The sequence below is a fragment of the Vanessa cardui genome, chromosome 30, assembly GCF_905220365.1.
Source record: "Vanessa cardui chromosome 30, ilVanCard2.1, whole genome shotgun sequence".
In the NCBI taxonomy this organism is placed as follows: Eukaryota; Metazoa; Arthropoda; class Insecta; order Lepidoptera; family Nymphalidae; genus Vanessa; species Vanessa cardui.
In genome coordinates, this window is record NC_061152.1 from 1031010 (window position 1) to 1049839 (window position 18830).

Below are 18830 nucleotides of genomic sequence, written 5' to 3' on the forward strand. Positions count from 1 at the left end.
TAATTTACAGTCATATAGGGCAATAACCTTACATACCCAAGCCCTCCAATAACTCAAAGACGGCCTCAGCTTCAACAGACACAACACAAACAGGAGTCATTAAAAAAAAACCACAAAATAAATCACAAACTAACCAACTGTTAGAAAACTCCCTCGGGGACTGAAACCATTAAGTCCAGTCCGTTACAGTTACAAAGAAATCAATAATTCCCTTTCATTTAACGAGCCTCCCGCCAAATACCCAAGAGGTTTTACAACAATAAAACAAATGACAGCGCGTTTAGCTACCACACGAAAGGGTTTTCTCTGAAATGCCGATATTTCTTTGTCTAGCTGCTACATATCTCTTTGATAACGCCGATTACTGTGTCGTAAGTGATGGTTTTGTGTTATTTGAAAAAAAAAAACGAATGCACATTTAAAAGTCGCCGAAAAGCCTCCTCTACCTTTGAGGAGAAGGTTTGGAACATATTCCACCACGCTGTTCCAATGTTCGTGGAATACACATGTGGCAGAATTTATATGAAATAAGACACATGCAGGTTTCCTCCATGATGAATTATAAACACAAATTAAGCACATGAATATTCAATATCAGTTAAGATACACGCGTTCTTACCTAAGCAATACCTATCGATATTTAAAATACCATCAAAATCAATCGATACAAAACTTTCGAAATACAATTAGCGGTATCGCTGAAAGACCCACCACACCAAGAAGTGGAGGCGCGGGCTATGAAAAAAAGTTGTACCTGTAGCGACCGAATGTGTCAACGCATCATTTGTCAAAGCTAAGGAGATTTTTTTTCTGTCGTACACATGTTGCTTATACAGCGTGATTCAAAATAAATATACGTTTATTAGATATGGCCCAGTGGTTAGAACGCGTGCATCTTAACTAGGGTTGCTGAGGATTCCTCTTCCGCTTCCTCATAATGCGAAAGTTCCTCAATATTTTGAGTTCCTCAACCGATACCGCATCCTCATAAATAAAAATTAAAAATCCTCTTCCGCTATCGCTTCCTCAAAATTTAATAGCAATTTTTGAGGAATCTGGAGCTGTAGTAGACACATCCTGCCCCACAGCCACCGCTTCCCCGTTTACCAATAGAAGAGAGGTGCGTGATACTAAAGCTACTATTTAATAACGAAATTAAAGAAAAACTAATTAATATGCATGAACACAGTCTTTTATGGTGAAAAAGTGATCCGAAATATTTGGGAGCTTTAAGGAGCTGTACGGCAATATTTATTTTCTCCTCTATCAAGTATGCCCAGGGAACGACGTTTTAGCAATACTGGATATGATGAGCTAAGAAGCCGGTTGTCAGGGGAAACAGCGTCCAAATTATTTTTTATAAAACATAACCTTGCTATAATTAATTTTGTTTATTTATTAGTATTCAATTCCTTTATTTTAATTAATAAAATATTTGACTTAAGTAATTAATAATGATATAAAGACTGCATTCTTATTATATACTATATATATCATTTGAATTCCTAAAATAAATTGTACTATTCACTCATCTTTTTTATGTGCTTGTGTTGTGTATGTTATTGAACTCATTCATAACTGCTGGACCGATTTTGATGATTATTTATTGTGTGTTTTGAGAATAGTTTAATTTTTTTAGTGTATGTATGTTATGTACAGACAGAATAACGGCTTTTCGGTTTGGTCCGCTAGTTAATAATCTCCTATCTTCCTAATCCGCTTTCTCTACCGCTTCCTCATCCGCTTCCTCATCCGCATCCTCTTTCTCGAAAAATATCCTCATCCTCATCCGCATCCTCTAAATTTGCGTTCGACAAATCCTCTTCCTCCTCCTCTTCCTCATAATCACTTCCTCAACAACCCTAATCTTAACCGATGATTGCGGGTTCGAAGCATTACTGAATATTTACGTGCTTAATTTGTGTTTATAATTCATCTCGTGCTCGGTTAAGGAATACATCGTGAGGATACATACATGTGTCTAATTTCATAGTAATTCTGCCACACTTGTATTCCACTAAACGGCATTGGAACAGAATAGCTTCACTTAATTGTTAAATGACGATTCAAAAGTGCTTGTAAAAGCCTACTCGAATAAAGTATATTTTGATTTTGATTGATTTTTGATTTTGAGATAATAAAAGAACCTATCCCAGCTATAGTTTAACATATAGAACACCCTGTATAACGTATCAGCATACAATTTGTCATACAACGCAGGTGGCCCGGCGTCACCTGTCCAATCTTGTCCAAATAACATTTATCATCTCGTCTGTCCGTAACGCCGCGTTTAATGATTAAACTCTCTCACTTATAGTACTAGTTTCATCAAAATCGGTTTAGTGTTTTTGGTGTAAATGAGCGACATACAGACAGACCGATAGACAGATAATTTCACATTTATAATATTAGTCTGACATATCAAATCTAAACCTACAATACAATTTAATTTTTAAAACTTTTATGCATAAATAAATTTAAAAAAAAATCATTTTGCACAATTTTTGTCTGTATCTTTGTTCGGGATAATCTCTAAAACAGCTCGACAGATTTTGATGGAACCTTCACTGACAGAAAGCTGGTAATAAGGAGTAGCTTAGGTTACACCAATAACTTTCGGGCCCCACGATACAGGTCTCCTAGTGTGGGGTCCAAAGATAATCAAAAATTTTAAAATTGCAATAACCATAATGCACCAAAACCAATGGAAAACATAATAATCGATTAAGCTAAGTTCAAAAAGATTATTATTGTCCCATATGTTCTAATCTTTTATGTAAGCATTGTTTTTTTTCAATAAAGTTTATTATCATCATTACTTTTTTTTGAAATTCAAAAGCTCAAATAGTCGTAGGCACAGCTAGTATTTACTAATATATTATATCGTGCACTACTATGAGTTTACAATTAATATATCTGTATTTATAATACGATACTGTGACACTAAACTGCTTATATATTTAAATTTACTTCCGAAAGTCTTAATAACAGTTACATATATATTCATAACATATTTTCGCAAATCCACAGTGACGTCACAGACTATTCAAGCTTTCGACCAATGACAGCGCGTCATATGTTGTTTATTTGTCTTTCCTCTTACGGTCGGAACAGAGTATAACTACAGCATCTCAATATGACGAGATTCATCTGATCGGAGATAAAGGCGGCGAGATGAAAGCGTACCATTGATTCGAATCTAAAATCGAATTATTCACGAGATGTATTCTCGAATAGTTCAAAGAATTATTCGTTGACGAGCATCGTTGTTGAGTAGTGTGTGTGCGCTGAGGTACCGGGTTCGATTCCGAGTCAATATAGAAAAAGTTCATTAGTTGTCGTTTTGGGTCTGGGTGTTTGTGCCGTCGTTACTTCTGATCTTCCACAACACGAGTGCTTTAGCTACTCACATTGGGATCATAATGTATGTGATGTTGTACAATATTTATTTATTCATTTATAAATGTAAATTATTTCTAAATACATACAACTATGATTCATAACTAATTATCACAGGCAACAAAATAATTTCCTATATTCAAACCGCATCGATAATGACTCAGACGTAAAGGCAGGTATCCTGACTTGACGTATCGTTTCTAAAGGGCCCCGCCCACCTATGCAGCTGTCATTCTAAACGTCCGTTACGACATCTCTCTGCAATATCGCATTTAATTGCGTTCAATGTTTAAAATGATTGCGGGATGCTGTAAAGCGAGATTTATCTCAACACAGGACTAAATGATCGGTGACTTCGCTATATATAACGCACCAATGGCTCAGTGGTTAACGAGACGCTTCACTACATATTATAAAATTTATAAAACAAAGTCGCTTTCTCTGTCGCTATGTATGCTTAAATCTTCAAAACTACGCAACGGATTTTGATGCGGTTTTTTTTAATAGATAGAGCGATTCGAGAGGAAGGTATTTATATATAATACATGGACAATATAGTAGAAAAACGCTACTAATTTTAAAAGTTTCTAATGGGGTGTCATAAATAAACAAATTCTGTAGTATATTAAGTATAGTAATGTGACTTATTTATCTAGTTTTTTATATGATGGTGGTAGGGCTTTGTGTAAGCCCGCCTGTGTAGGTACCACCCACTCATCAGATATTCTACCGATAAACAACAGTACGCAGTATTGTTGTGTTCCGGTTTGAAGAGTGAGCCAGTGTAACAACAGGCACAAGGGACATAACATCTTAGTTCCCAAGGTTGGTGGTGCATTGACGATGTAAGGAATAGTTAATATTTCTTACAGCGTCATTGTCTATGGGTGTTGGTGACCACTTACAATCAGGTGGCTCATAAGCTTATAAAAAAGAGCTTTTTTTCTAATCGTCCAAGGTAAACCCCACATGCAGAAACATGTGTAATATTTTAAAATTAAATAATTTTAAAAATCGACATATTGAAATGTATCGAAATTCCATCACTAATCCGTATATGTTCGAGTGCTGTGTAAACAGCGTGAACGGTAGCATATTTTGCTAGTGATTTCATCCGTTTGTCATTATCGATATCGATACTTGATATAAAAATAATAAATATGAGACAACATCACATTCATTACTCTGATCCAAATGTGAGTAGCTAACGCACTTGTGTTGTGGGAGATCAGAAGTAACGACGGCACAAACACCCAGACCCGAGACGACGTAGACAACTAATGACAATCTACATCGACATTAAAAAATATAAGCTTATTGAGTTAACAGTTATTTTTCATTTCATTGTATTCCACCACGCTGTTCCAATGCGAATTGGAATACACATGTGGCAGAATTTCTATGAAATTAGACACATGCATTCCTCACGATGTTTTCCTTCACCGAGCACGAGATGAATTATAAACACAAATTAAGCACGTATATATAGTGGAGCTTGACAGTATATCAAGATCATTTATATTACTAGAAACTTACTCATATCGTTTCCTTAGCATCGATATCGATATCGATGTAATCCCATCACTAGCACCCATCTCAAAAACCTCACGTTTAAGGAATGTTATATTGACTTAGGTTCCACTTGAGATGCGCCTGAGTTAAACTGTCGAGTGTAATTTTTTTTTTTTAATTTAAAATGAAACTTTTGTACTTTAAATCAAAAATGAAAAAAAATTGGTTATTCCGTCTCGCCTCGTTTAGTGGACAGATAAGAAATATTTCTTTATTTTTTTAATCTATTTCAATAACATTTTGTATCAATTTCAATACAGATTATAGAATAAAGTCGCTTCTTGGTTTGTACGCTTGTATCTTTTAAACTACGCGACGGATTTTGATGCGGTTTTCGTCAATAGATAGAGCGATTCGAGAGGAACGTTTACATGTATAATACATGTATATTATAGCAGAGAATCGCCGAGAATTTCAACTTTCTTCTGCCTGCTTCTGCCTTCCAGACAGCATATATTACATACACATACATATAATTGTATTTAACTAACATGACTGTATTTTTAATTGTTGAAGAGTAACTACTGAGTTTCTTGCCGTTTCTCGATAGAATCTGACGAACCGACGACCTCCATGGTCGAGTGGTGTGTACACCGGTTTCCATGGGTACGCCACTCTGAGGTTCCGGGTTCGATTCCCGGCCGAGTCGATGTAGATAACCATTAGTTGTCTTGGGTGTGGGTGTTTGTGGTACCGTTGTTACTTTTGATTTCCATAACACAAGTGCTTCAGCTACTTACATTGTGTGAAGGGATAATGTATGTGATGTTGTCTCACATTTATTTATTATTTATTTATTTATTTATCTACTTTCCGAATCGGTAATAGCTTCACTTAATTGTTAAATCACGATTCAAAAGTGCTTGTAAGAGCCTACTTGGATACAGTATATTTCGATATCAAGACCTAGCTTAGCCCAGCGGTGGGAAACAAACAAATATCAACCACAACGATCAATGCGTGTGGCATTTAAACTTTGGACGTCAAACCATTTGTCATTCGTTTTTTTTTTTTTTAATATCGACGGATTTTTGACGTGACGTTGAAAAAAGAATGACAGGCGCCGTTCGTATCTTAAATCGAAGTATAAAAAACATGTGTAATGATATTTATTAACGATAAAAGATTTACTTCACTACATAGTAAAAAACAAAGTAGCTTTCTCTGTCCCTATAACCCTATGTGTGCTTAAATCTTTAAAACTACGCAACGGATTTTGATGCGGTTTTTCTTAATAGATAGAGCGATTCGAGAGGAAGGTTTTTGTATATAATACACGAACAACATACTAAAGAAATACTGATAATAGAAGTTTCTACTGTGATGTTATATCATTGCACCCTTGCGGGGCGGGTCGTAAGTCAGTTAATAAAATAACTCCCTGAAACTGAGGCTCACCCCCATTTTACCCCTTAATTAGGAAAAGCCTTCCCTTCCTTTGAACTCAAACTATTAACCTGACATGGCTTTGTATATTTAAATTTCGAAAAAGTGTAACTACCCCGTCTTACTACACGCCCAAGGGTTTTAATTTTGAATGTAAGACCGTCATTTTTAAATAAGAAACATAAAACTTTATTTTTGATACCCACACTGATATAAAATGACTAGATACCTATTTTAGTGTTTATATTCAGCGCCTAAGGGGGTGAAATAAGGGTTGAAATTTTATATGGGAGTTCGTCATTTTTTAATTAAAAAACCTAAAATATAAATACACGAATGTGGTATATAAAGTAAACTTAAATTAAATAAATAATTAAAATTAATCTGTAAATATATTATATACATATAAACATATAAGATTTTAAATTAACATTGTTATATATATTACAATTTTTATTTGGTGGAGTTCGTTGAACAAGACATTCGTTGATAGTAAATATATATGTATAGTACGACACAACTTAGATGTCGCATCGGCAAAATTCGTAAAACCGATCACATCCGAATTGAGTACGCCATCCCAAATTATCAATATATATTTCTCACGCGAATATGATCTTTGCACAAACGTACCTAATAACTTGTAATATCATATGACCGAATATATTCGTCAATTTGAAGCGTCGATTTGCGTGTAAATACGCACTTGCTTTCTCTGACGCGTGAATCTATAGCGACGAATATCGTCGAATGGCGCGATAGGGAGCTGTTTCTATTGGTTGTAAATAGGCAGTAATCGGTTTTAATTCATTCCATTGCATTTTCCGATGCTACATCTAATTTGTGTCGTACTATATATATGTATGTATATATAGTAGATATGTTACATACTTGGTTGTGGTAGTGGGCGAGTGGATGGTGCGGCACATGCCGCATTGCCGGGTGCAACATGCTGGTACCGCTGCTACCCTCTACCGCCTGTACAGAAACTTAACTTAAAACTTGGAACTATATATACAAATTCGAGTAGGTACCTACTCATCATTAAAGTGAGGTCAGTGTAACTACAGGCACAAGGGACATACATCGTAGTTCCCAAGGTTGGTGGCGCATTGACGATGTATATGTAGTCATTGTCTATGGGTGATGGTGACCACTTACCATCAAGTGGCCCATATGCTCGTCCGCCAACCTAAACCATAAAAGAAAAAGATTGAATTATATTTGAGTATAATGATCCATATAGGCTTCTTTTTGGTTTTACGGTGACCACTTACTATCAGATAGGCCATTTCTGTAAATATAAGTTAGGTGGTTGTTCCCTTTTTAACTTTCAATTAGATCAGCTACACAAATAAGCATCAAATACAACACAATGCCCATTTTGTCTAAGGTTAGTTCAGACGAAATCATGAAATACTTATATATCTGACGGTCAGCTAAACAAATAACTATCAAAAACAACACAATACCTATTTGGTCTAAGGTTAGTTCAGACGAAACCATGAAATATTTAAATATCTGGGTCTGACCTGGGTCTCATCCTTGCTGTCAGCCTCGTCCCCTAGCTCGACAAGCTGGAGGGCCTCCTCGAGGAGATCGAAACGGGACTCCTCACTGACCAGCTGTTGGGGTAACTCGCCCTGGATGACGTATTCACCTGGAAAATTGAGAGCAATGTTTTTAATCCTGCAAATAATTATCACGTGATAAAAGTGATCCCCATCTTGAAAATACTAAAGTAAACAACAACACCGACAGCCTGTAAATTTCCACTGCTGGGCTAAAGGCCTCCTCTCCCTTTGAGGAGAACATTTGGCATATATTCCACCACGCTGTTCCAATTTGGAGTGGTGTAATACACATGTGGCAGAATTTCTATGAAATTTGTCACATGCAGGTTTCCTCATGGTATTTTCCTTCACCGCTGACCACGAGATGAGTTATAAAGACAAATTAAGCACATGAATCAGCGGTGCTTGCCTGGGTCTGAACCCGCAATCATCGGTTAAGATGCACGCGTTCTAACCACGTTCTAATTCATCTCGTGCTTAGTGGCGAAGGAGAGCAACACGAGGAAACCGTCATATGTCTTATTTAAACGAAATTCTACCACTGAATTCACAATTGGAGCAGCGTGGTGTAATATGCTCCAAACCTTCTCCTCAAAAGGTCAATAGGCCTTAACCCAGCAGTGGGAAATTTACAAGCTATTACTATTATATTATATGTGAATTGGGGGTTATGCTTGTAAAAGCCTGCTCGAAAAAAATATATCTTGATTTTTAATTTATCAGCCCAATTGGTCGTGGATACAAATTGCACTTTATAATGATCAATACATTTCAGTCCAATATTTCAAATCGAGAAATATAATTATCAAACCCAATGAGAAACAATAAAGTCCCCAAAACCACAAAAATCCAAAGCAATAGTTTTAACAAAAAAAAAAAAACCTGTCAAAAACGGCAACAATACGCCGTGCCTCAGACAATTAAATCGGAAGCCTCGAAATGTCAACTGCTCGAGAAAAAAAAAATGGTCAAAATGGGCCCCTAATTTCAATAGACCACCATAATCCCATTAGCGTGAAAGGATTAACCATTATGGTCAAAATATCGAACAGTAGTTAATATAGGGATTGACACTTAAGAGATTATTTTGAACATTCGTTATCTGAAATCGTGCGGGCAGATTATTTTATACTAGCGATCTGCCCTGACTTCGTACGGGTGCAATACTGATACTAAACATACTACAGAATTTGTTTATTCACATCACATTAGAAACCTCTAAAATTGTCAACGTTTCCTTACTATATTGTCCATGTATTATATACAAAAACCTTCCTCTCGAATCACTCTATCTATTAAAAAAAAACCGCATCAAAATCCGTTGCGTAATTTCAAAGATCTATGCGTACAAAGGGACAGACAGTAAGCGACTTTGTTTTATACTATGTAATGACTATGTCAAGCGTTAAGACCTATGAGAGCCAGCACAAAGACAGGTACAAAAGAATCCTAGAAGAAGAAGCAGTGGGAAATATGTACGATTTTTAATCTTAATAGTGCAATCAATGCAACAAAGTTTTGTATGTAATATTTTTGACTAAACATAATTATGTATGTAATATTTAATGCAAATATAATTATTATTTATAAGATTTTAAATGAATACGATTATTTTTATTATTAAAAAAGGCATATTATTCGTGGAGTTAATACCTGTTGACTTCCAGGCAGGATATATTCATTTAAATAATTGTATTTAACTAACATGACTGTATTTTTTTAAATGTTGAAAAAGAGTAACTACTGAGTTTCTTGCCGGTTCTTCTCGGTGGAATCTACTTTCCGAACCGGTGGTAGCTTCACTTAATTGTTAAATGACGATTCAAAAGTGCTTGTAAAAGCCTACTTGAATAAAGTTTATTTTAATTTTGATTTTATTAAAGTTATTAATTTCTAGATATTTACCATATTTTTTTTATTTTTGTTCGGTGTAAGCTCTATATTTCGACATTATCTACGAATGTCTTGTTAACGAGTTTATTATATTACTTATAAATTTACAGCTTCCAATACAAAACAATACATGTTCACGCTTTTCGAAATTCCTAAAGAATCTTTTGAATCAACGTGAAGCTTCGCGGTCTACCCACCGGCTTTGAAACAACACAACCCTTTCTTTCAAACGCGGTTAAATCATTCGACCACTATTGACAGTACATAACGGTAGTCGAAACCATAAAAAAAACAAAAGAAGGATTATATTTAGACACCATTGTCTACGGTAAACCGTGCTGATATTTTTTTTTTGCCAACGGTCAACCGTCCGCAAAAAAAGTGATTTGTGACTGTTTACTTGAAGTCGACACATTAAGCCATGATGAAATACTGATAACGTCTTAAGATGTCGAACGCATTTTTTTGATTGGACCAATTAGTGGATGTTCTATATTCAAACTTATGTTTCAAAAATAGAACTTCTTAATCCCGATAACGTTTTAAGATGTCGAACGCCGGCTTTAATTGGACCAATGAGTGGGTGTTCTAAATTCAAATTTATATTTCAAAAATAGAATTTCTTATATTCATTATATATTAATATTATAAATGCGCACGTAAATCTGTCTGTTGGTCTTTCCAGTTGAATTCCCCAATGATAACCTATAAAAGATTTTAATTTAAAATTTATAATAATGATATTAGCTCTAGGAAATCATTATGATTTCCGTTTGCATACGGTAAAGAGAACGTTTTTGGGCAATGATATACGCATTATAAGATACCGGGAAAAATAATCAATTTACCATTTTCAAAATATAAAAATATTATTAAGACTAAATTACTAAATAAATCATATCAATCATTAAAAGAGTACTTTTTAGAAAGAAACGCCTGGAGTTAGGCTCGGGTTCCATCATAGGACACTGATTACTGTAAATAACAGCATTGTAAATCTGTTTATTTGAAAAGAGCAACTATGCGAGTTTCTTGCCGTTTCTTCTCGCTAGAAGCTTCCGAAACGGTGGTAGTATTTCATTATTGACGATTCAAAAACGCTTCATTGTGAAGTTTACTTGAATAAAATTGATTTGATTTGATTTGAATATTGTAAATAGTTGTGTGTTATACAAACATATCGTATACAAATGGCTAATAACCAAATCACCAACCTACACCTACACATGTATAAAACACACAAAATCCTACGAATAAAATAATCGTTTTCCTCATAATCGAAATGGCATAAAAAAAATCGAATTAAAGTCGGTTATCCCTCAACGGATTCGAATAAAAAACCTACACGGCCGCCATATTGTCCTTCACGCTCGACCAATCGCGAGGGAGTTATTTTAGGTATCTATACATAAGGATAAATTCGACACGCCGTACGTATATATAACTCTGCAATTATATCGAAGCGAATTTATACTTGTATATTTGGATTTCAAACTTAATTACTTAGATTGATACATCAGCCTGTAAATTTCCCACTGCTGGACTAAGGCCTGCTCTCAATTCGAAACGAAAGTTTGGAACATATTCCACCACGCTGATCCAATGCTTGGCGGAATACACATGTGGCAGAATTTCTATGAAATTAGACACAGGTTACCTCACGATGTTTTCCTTCACCGCCGAGCACGAGATGAATTATTTAAGATAAATTAATAAAAATTGATATAATTGATCACTGATAAAATCAGTGATAATCATTGTATGTGCACTAGGAGTAAGGATAAGCTTATAATGCCAAGTTTCCGACTCAGCACAGTCAATAAATCCTTCTTAAAACATTTCATAAAACACAAAATTCCCGAAACATTTTTTACGTTGCAGTTTCATAAATTCAAATCATTTGTATAAAATACATTGGTAAAGAAGGCATATTATTCAGTATAAGATTATAAAGACTATGAAAAAGCTTTCGAGTTAATACTTGTTACTATGCTTATACTTCTAGGCAAGATACATTAAATACATACTTTATATAGTAGTGCTATATTTAACGTGTGTTATTGTATTTTTTAATGTAGAGTAACTGTTGAGTTTCTTGGCGGTTGTCGGTAGAATCTACTTTCCGAAACAGTGGTAGCTTCACTTAATTGTTAAATGACGATTCAAAAGTGCTTGTCAACACGTCTTACAGTTTTCGAAAAATTCGTGTACAAACACACACACGTGCTTGGAAGCGTAGATGTATCATACTCAAATACAATTCAATCCTAACAGTGTTACATACACACGTCGAACCCACAACCTTATTTTAGAAGTCGTTTCAAAAAAACCGTTACGCATATACATAAATCAATTAAAGTTTAATTTCCAAACCCCCCCCCCCCCCGTGTACCAATATAGTTTACAAGGTCACCCGGAACAAACGGACAGTTTTATATATATATATAGATTCGATAGTTCGTGATCGTCCACAGTCACTGTCAAGGCTGTGCTTTGTGCCAGTTTGAGAGTTACAGCGTTACGTAATACGATTTTGTAATACAATCTATTTACTATTGTCAGTTTATACTTACACCAGCGCCCCGGCGTCGCACGGGTTCAATACTGACACTAAATATACTACAGAATTTGTTTATTAGTACTTTAGTGATTCTTCTTGGAGCTGAGATGGCCGCGTGGTTAGAACGCGTGCATCTTAACCGATGATTGCGAGTTGAAACTCAGGCAAGCACCACAATATATATGTGCTTAATTTTTGTTTATAATTCGACGGTGAAGGAAAACAACGCGAGAAAAACTGCATGTGTCTAATTTCATCGAAATTCTTCCACATGTGCATTGCACCAACCCGCATTGGAACAGCGTGGTGTAATATGTTCCAAACCCTCTCCTTAAGGGAAGAGGAGGCCTTATCCCAGCAGTGGGAAAATTTACAGGCTGTTACTCTACTTTACTTTCCTTTTATTGTCGAACGTTTTCTGGGATCCTGCTGTAAAAACGTCCAACATTGCCCCAAAAGAGATACCATATACTTACTAGGTATATAATTAAATTGACATATATATAACAACTCTATATCTACCAAAGGACGATATAAGAAAAAACCACTTCATTTAACAAGCAAAACCTCCTTGACAAAAAATAAAACGAATTATTAAAAAAAAAAACACCCTACAGCAAATAGCATCAGATGGAAGATGTAATTTGGTCCCACGTCGGCATGTCAAAGGGATGAGAGGGGGGGATAGCGAACGCAGCCGTCTCGCTCTAACGAATTGTAATTTAGGTGAGCACGATAAAAATACGGAGACCACAATTTCGTAAAAACGTCAGGACACGTCCATATATTATATGGACCGTATATATATTAGACATGCTGGTATAGATCACCAAAGATTAAGAGGTCCATTAACCAGTCCACCACTCACCACTGACCATAGACTCTGTAGCTATCCTTACATCCTTGGTATTTAAGATTCGATGTTTCTTGCAGTAAGTATTACTGTTTAGTAATCTATCCAAGTGTTTTAATACTATCCTTAAAAAAAATCATATTAAACTTTATTCAAGTAGGCTATTACGAGCACTTTTGAATCGTCATTTTAAAATTAAGTGAATCTACCATCGGTTCGGAACGTAGATTCTACAGAGAACAACCGGCAAGAAAATCTGTAGTTGCTATTTTTCAACATTCAAAAATACAGTCATGTTAGTTAAATACAATTATATATGTATGTAATATATCCTGTCTGGAATATATCCTTTTTATCATCTATTTAATATTGTATTAAACAATATGATGATACAGGAATACAGTAAATTATTAATAAAGAATCAAAAGGAAATCCATATAAATTCAAAAGTCATCGTCACCCTAACCATTCCTTCCTGAAGGGAGATAGCAGATCATTAAAAATACCAAGTGCGAGGGAGACGAAAGATTGAAATATAAAGATGGCGGCTCTTTAATGTGAATTAGATTCAATTGTTTCAGCAATTGAAACATTATTAATATTAATGGTTTGGTTGCGATCGTTTGATATTAATTTATGTATGAAAAGAAATATATCACATTACTTGGTGGTAGGGCTTTGTGCAAGCCCGTCTGGGTAGTTACCACCCACTCATCAGTTATTCTACCGCTAAACAACAGTACTCAGTATTGTTGTGTTCCGGTTTGAAGGGTGAGTGAGACAGTGTAACTACAGACACAAGGGACATAGCATCTTAGTTCCCAAGGTTGGTGGCGCATTGACGATGTAAGGAATAGTTAATATTTCTTACAGCGTCATTGTCTATGGGTGATGGTGACCACTTACCTTCATGTGGCTCATATGGTCGTCCGACCTATTCCATAAAAAAACTACATCGAATAAAAGTCGCATCCATCAATCTGTCTGGTCCTGTATGTGAATTAAGTGAAGCTACCACCGGTTCGGAAAGTAGATTCTATACAGAAGAACCGGCAAGAAACTCGGTAATTAAAAATACAGTCATATTAGTTAAATACAATTATATATGTATTTAATGTAATGCCTGGAAGTCACCTGTTTTAACTGTACGCTTTTTTATCATCTATAAAATCTTGTATCGATAATTTGTCTTTTTATAAAACAAAGTCGCTTCCTCTGTCCCTGTAACTCTATTTATGCTTATATCTTTCAAACTACGCAACGGATTTTGATGCAGTTTTCTCAATAGATAAAGCGATTCGAGAGGAAGGTTTTTGTGTATAATACATGGACAATATAGTAGAGAAAGACTGATCATTTAAGAGGTTTCTGCTCTGATATATAAACACATTTCTTGCGCTTACATTTCACACGCTGGCTGGGCCCTACGAGATAGATCAAAACAATGTACTACAGTATTGTACAGCTTAAAAAAGTCTTTTAAAATGCCCCAAATAGTATATGTCTATCTCTTAGGGATAACACACAACAAACATTTTCATCCTTTACTTGTTAGTAAGAATGGCTTATTTACGAATCGATTTGAAGCAATACAGCATTATTCCTTATCCAATTAAGTACCTTAAATATATTGTGCATTTGATATAGATCAATATGGCCCTTTACAGCATATAATTAAAAATAATATTTTTAAAGATATAACAGATTTAAAATGATGGAACACAGCTGTTAATATTTGAGTCGACAGTTTGTATTCTGAGGTTACTTTTTTATAAATTTCTCACGAGTGAAGCTGCTTCATCTATTTTTTAAATGGTATGGCTTTGCAATGCCGCTTCTTGATTTTAAGTGGTCACCACCGCCCATAGACAATGGCGCTGCAAGAAACGTTAATCATTCCTTACATCACGAGCACACCTTGGGAATTAAGATGTTATGTCCCTTGTGCCTGTAGTTACACTGGCTCAAACCGGAACACAACAATACTGAGTACTGTTGTTTGACGGTAAAACTGATGAGTGAGAGAACCCAAACTTGCACAAAGCCTTACCACCGAGTATGAAGAATCAGATCTTAAAAAAAAATCCTTTTTATAAATATTAAGGATTCATTTCCAGTCCCTTAACCCCTGACCACGCCTCTCCAAACTTACACTATTAATAAATTAACATAATGCTCTTGAAATTTGAGAATCAGTGGCCTTACATATTTTTTCTCGTCCATTTTTTTTGTATGTTTGTATAAATACAGTTTGTTAATATATTATAACCAACATCAAAACAGGAGGATATCAGTTCAACATATGTATGTAACATTTTTGTTTATAGGTTGGCGGAGCATATGGGCCTGATGGTAAGTGGTCACCATCACCCATAGACAATGACGCTGTAAGAAATATTAACTATTCCTTCCATCGTCAATGCGCCACCAACCTTGGGAACTAAGATGTTATGTCCCTTGTGCCTGTAGTTACACTGGCTCAATCAAACATTGCTAGAAATCAATTATATTTGACTATGATGATACATATAGGCTACTTTTTTTCCCAACACATGATAATTAAACTTCTAAAACGAGAGAGATGCCTCGGGCAACAACTAATGTCTTTATACATCCTGATTGGAAGACAATTAATACTAATCACACGCTTTTCCATCTCTAATATAATTATATTATGAGACAACATCACATACATTACTCTGATCCCAATGTGAGTAGCTGACGCACTTGTGTTGTGGAAGATCAGAAGTAACGACGACGCAAACACCCAGACCCGAGACGACGTAGACAACTAATGAAGATATTCCACCACGCTGTTCCAATGTTTTTCACGATGTTTTCGTTCGTCGCCATAAGCACAAATTAAGCACATGAATATTTGTTGCTTGCCTGGGTTTGAAGCAATCATCGGTTAAGATGCACGCGTTCTAACCACTGGGCCATCTCGATTCCATAACATAAGGCACGTACAAAATAAAGTCACTGAGACGACAGCACGAACGATCCATATGGTACTTGAAAATTTGTAAAACGAAATAAAAACAACGACAAAAAAAAACCATTCTGAACCTTATCCCAATACAATAAGGTACAGAATCGCGTGTAGCATCCAAAAGCGTGGGACGTATCCATTTCTTTACGTTTTTTTAGTTGAAATTTTAAAAATGTTATTGTAAGTTTTTTCTGAAGAAGGCTTCGTTCCGATACTGTCGAACTTACGAAGGTTATAGGGGCGTAGGTTATAAGAATATGTACCAAATAATTAGCATTTTTTGAGATAAAATATGGAATATTAATAATCGCCCGTGGATGCGCTCGTGTTGTAGGGAATGTTGTCATACAACAACAACAACAACAGCCTGTAAATTCTCACTGCTGAACTAAAGGCCTCCTCTCCCTTTGAGGAGAAGGTTTGGAACATATTCCACCACGCTGTTCAAATTCCAATTGGTGGAATACACATGTGGCAGAATTTCTATGTAATTTGTCACATGCAGGTTTCCTCACTACATACATATGCATTTACTAAAAAGCTGCTACTTTAATATTACAAACAGACACTCCAATTTTATTTCACTATAGATATTAATAATTCAAAATAAGCTGACAACCCTTGAATATAAGATATGTACCTTGTACCAATGATGTTGTAGTAAACAGATATGTTATTAACGCTCAAAAACTGAAGACTAGAAAACGCCCTAATTGGGACGTTTGCCTTTAGTTGTTTTACGTAGTAACACGTTATAATACATCATAATTACGTCGTAATACGGTTTTGCGTAATTAAAACATCTAGTTATCCCTTTTACTTATTGTTTTATCAAGCTATCCTTTTTACTTGTACCGAAATGTAAAATAAACGGTCCCCGGCGCGGCACACTTTTTTCTGTTGTTTAGTATGGATATAACATATCTGTTTATTAGAATATCATTGCCTTGTACCTTTAATGTACTAAGTTTTACTGGAGGTAGGATATATGAGAAGGAAGTAGTATCTACTCAGACGAGCTTATCAAGATATGAAACGATAAAAAAAAATTAAGTTCATTATATTTCCATACAAAAGAGTTCAACGCGTGAGTGAGTTAAGTAAAACAAAATTCATCGAACGTTATTTCATAAGATTAAATATATATCTATATCTTACATATGTTTTTTGTGTTATAGGTGACCTAATAGTAAATGGTCACCATCACCCATAGACAATGACGCTGTAAGAAATATTAACTATTCCATACATCGTTAATGCGCCACCAACCTAGGGAACTAAGATGTTATGTCCCTTGTGCCTATAGTTACTGACTCAACTCAAACCGGAATACAACAATACTGAGTACTGTTGTTTGGCGGTACAATCTGTTGAGTGGGTGGTACCTACCCCAGACGTTATACCAAGAAAACATTAACTCAACTCATTTTGCTTTATTCAATATAGAAGCATTACACTTTCTTATTGATGGTCAATTGAAACACTACCACCGATTCGGAAAAGAAAACACCCTGACCTGAGAAGAACCGGCGAAAGAAACTCAGCGGGTTTTTTTTTTTATTTGTCTCATATATTATTTAAACAATTTAATATGAGATGAAATAGCCAGGAGGCGATCGTTTCATTCCCAAGGTGTGCTATCGATCATAAACTCATTAATTGTATAGTAACCTTTTGCACACAAGCGTTCTTTAATAATTTTTTTAAATTTGGCAACAGAGGCATTTTAAACGCTTTCTGGGATCCTGTTGTAAAACCGTATACATTGGCCCACAAAGGAGTTACTAACTCTATGCAGTCGAATAACAGGAATAACAAGTTTGTGTTTGTTCCTTGTACCAATGTTATGAGTATCACATTTTCTCATAAAATCATTGATATTTTTTCGTACATTACAATTTGTACAAATCGTTATGCTGACACAGAATTAAGTTATGACGCAGTTTGATTATTTATATACTCGTTGCCTTCCAGGCAGGATATACATCATACATATATAATAGTATTTAACTAACATGACTGTATTTTTAAATGTTGAAAATGACTAACTACTGAATTTCTTGGCGGTTCTTCTCGGTAAAATCTGCATTCCGAATCGGTGGTGGCTTCACTTAATTGTTAAATGACGATTCAAAAGCGCTCGTAAAAACTTGAATCAAATATAATTCGATTTGACATTGCATCAACCCACAGCTATTCCCAACGGATAGCCCAACGGACTATAGCCGTATTGACGATCAAAATTTTCGGTTGATAACAAACAATTTTGATCCCCTGGAGTCCACGTTTCTTGGATAATATTTTGACATATAAGTTGTGATCGATCGCTGTCACGTGGAATAACAATAGAATAGGCTTTGATGGATCGCATTATTGTATTCATCATTACGATTAACGATTGCAATATTTGAATTTAAAAAAAAAGTATAAACATCGCTATACAACCTACAATAATCATCCCTTACAAGCAGAACCAATCTTTCGAGCTAAATTGTGAATGTAGTTACACTGGCTCACTCACAGCGGCTTTTACATAGCTCTACTTGTAATAGGCTATTTGACAATGCGAAAAATAAATTGTGAACTATTGTAATCAGTGTA

At 35.2% G+C, this 18830-nt stretch overlaps 1 protein-coding gene across 6 annotated transcripts in view; it reads right to left on the bottom strand.

Annotated features, from left to right (window-relative positions):
* LOC124542178 (segmentation protein cap'n'collar-like) overlaps positions 1-18830 on the bottom strand; it is a 142094-nt gene that overhangs the window by 42575 nt on the left and 80689 nt on the right. For all 6 annotated transcript variants that reach the window (XM_047120118.1, XM_047120113.1, XM_047120115.1 and 3 more), the window contains 2 exons: positions 7890-8017; positions 7249-7335 (listed from right to left, as the gene is read on the bottom strand). In XM_047120118.1, coding sequence (XP_046976074.1) covers positions 7249-7335; positions 7890-8017 — 215 coding nt within the window. The remainder of the gene's footprint in view (positions 1-7248; positions 7336-7889; positions 8018-18830) is intronic.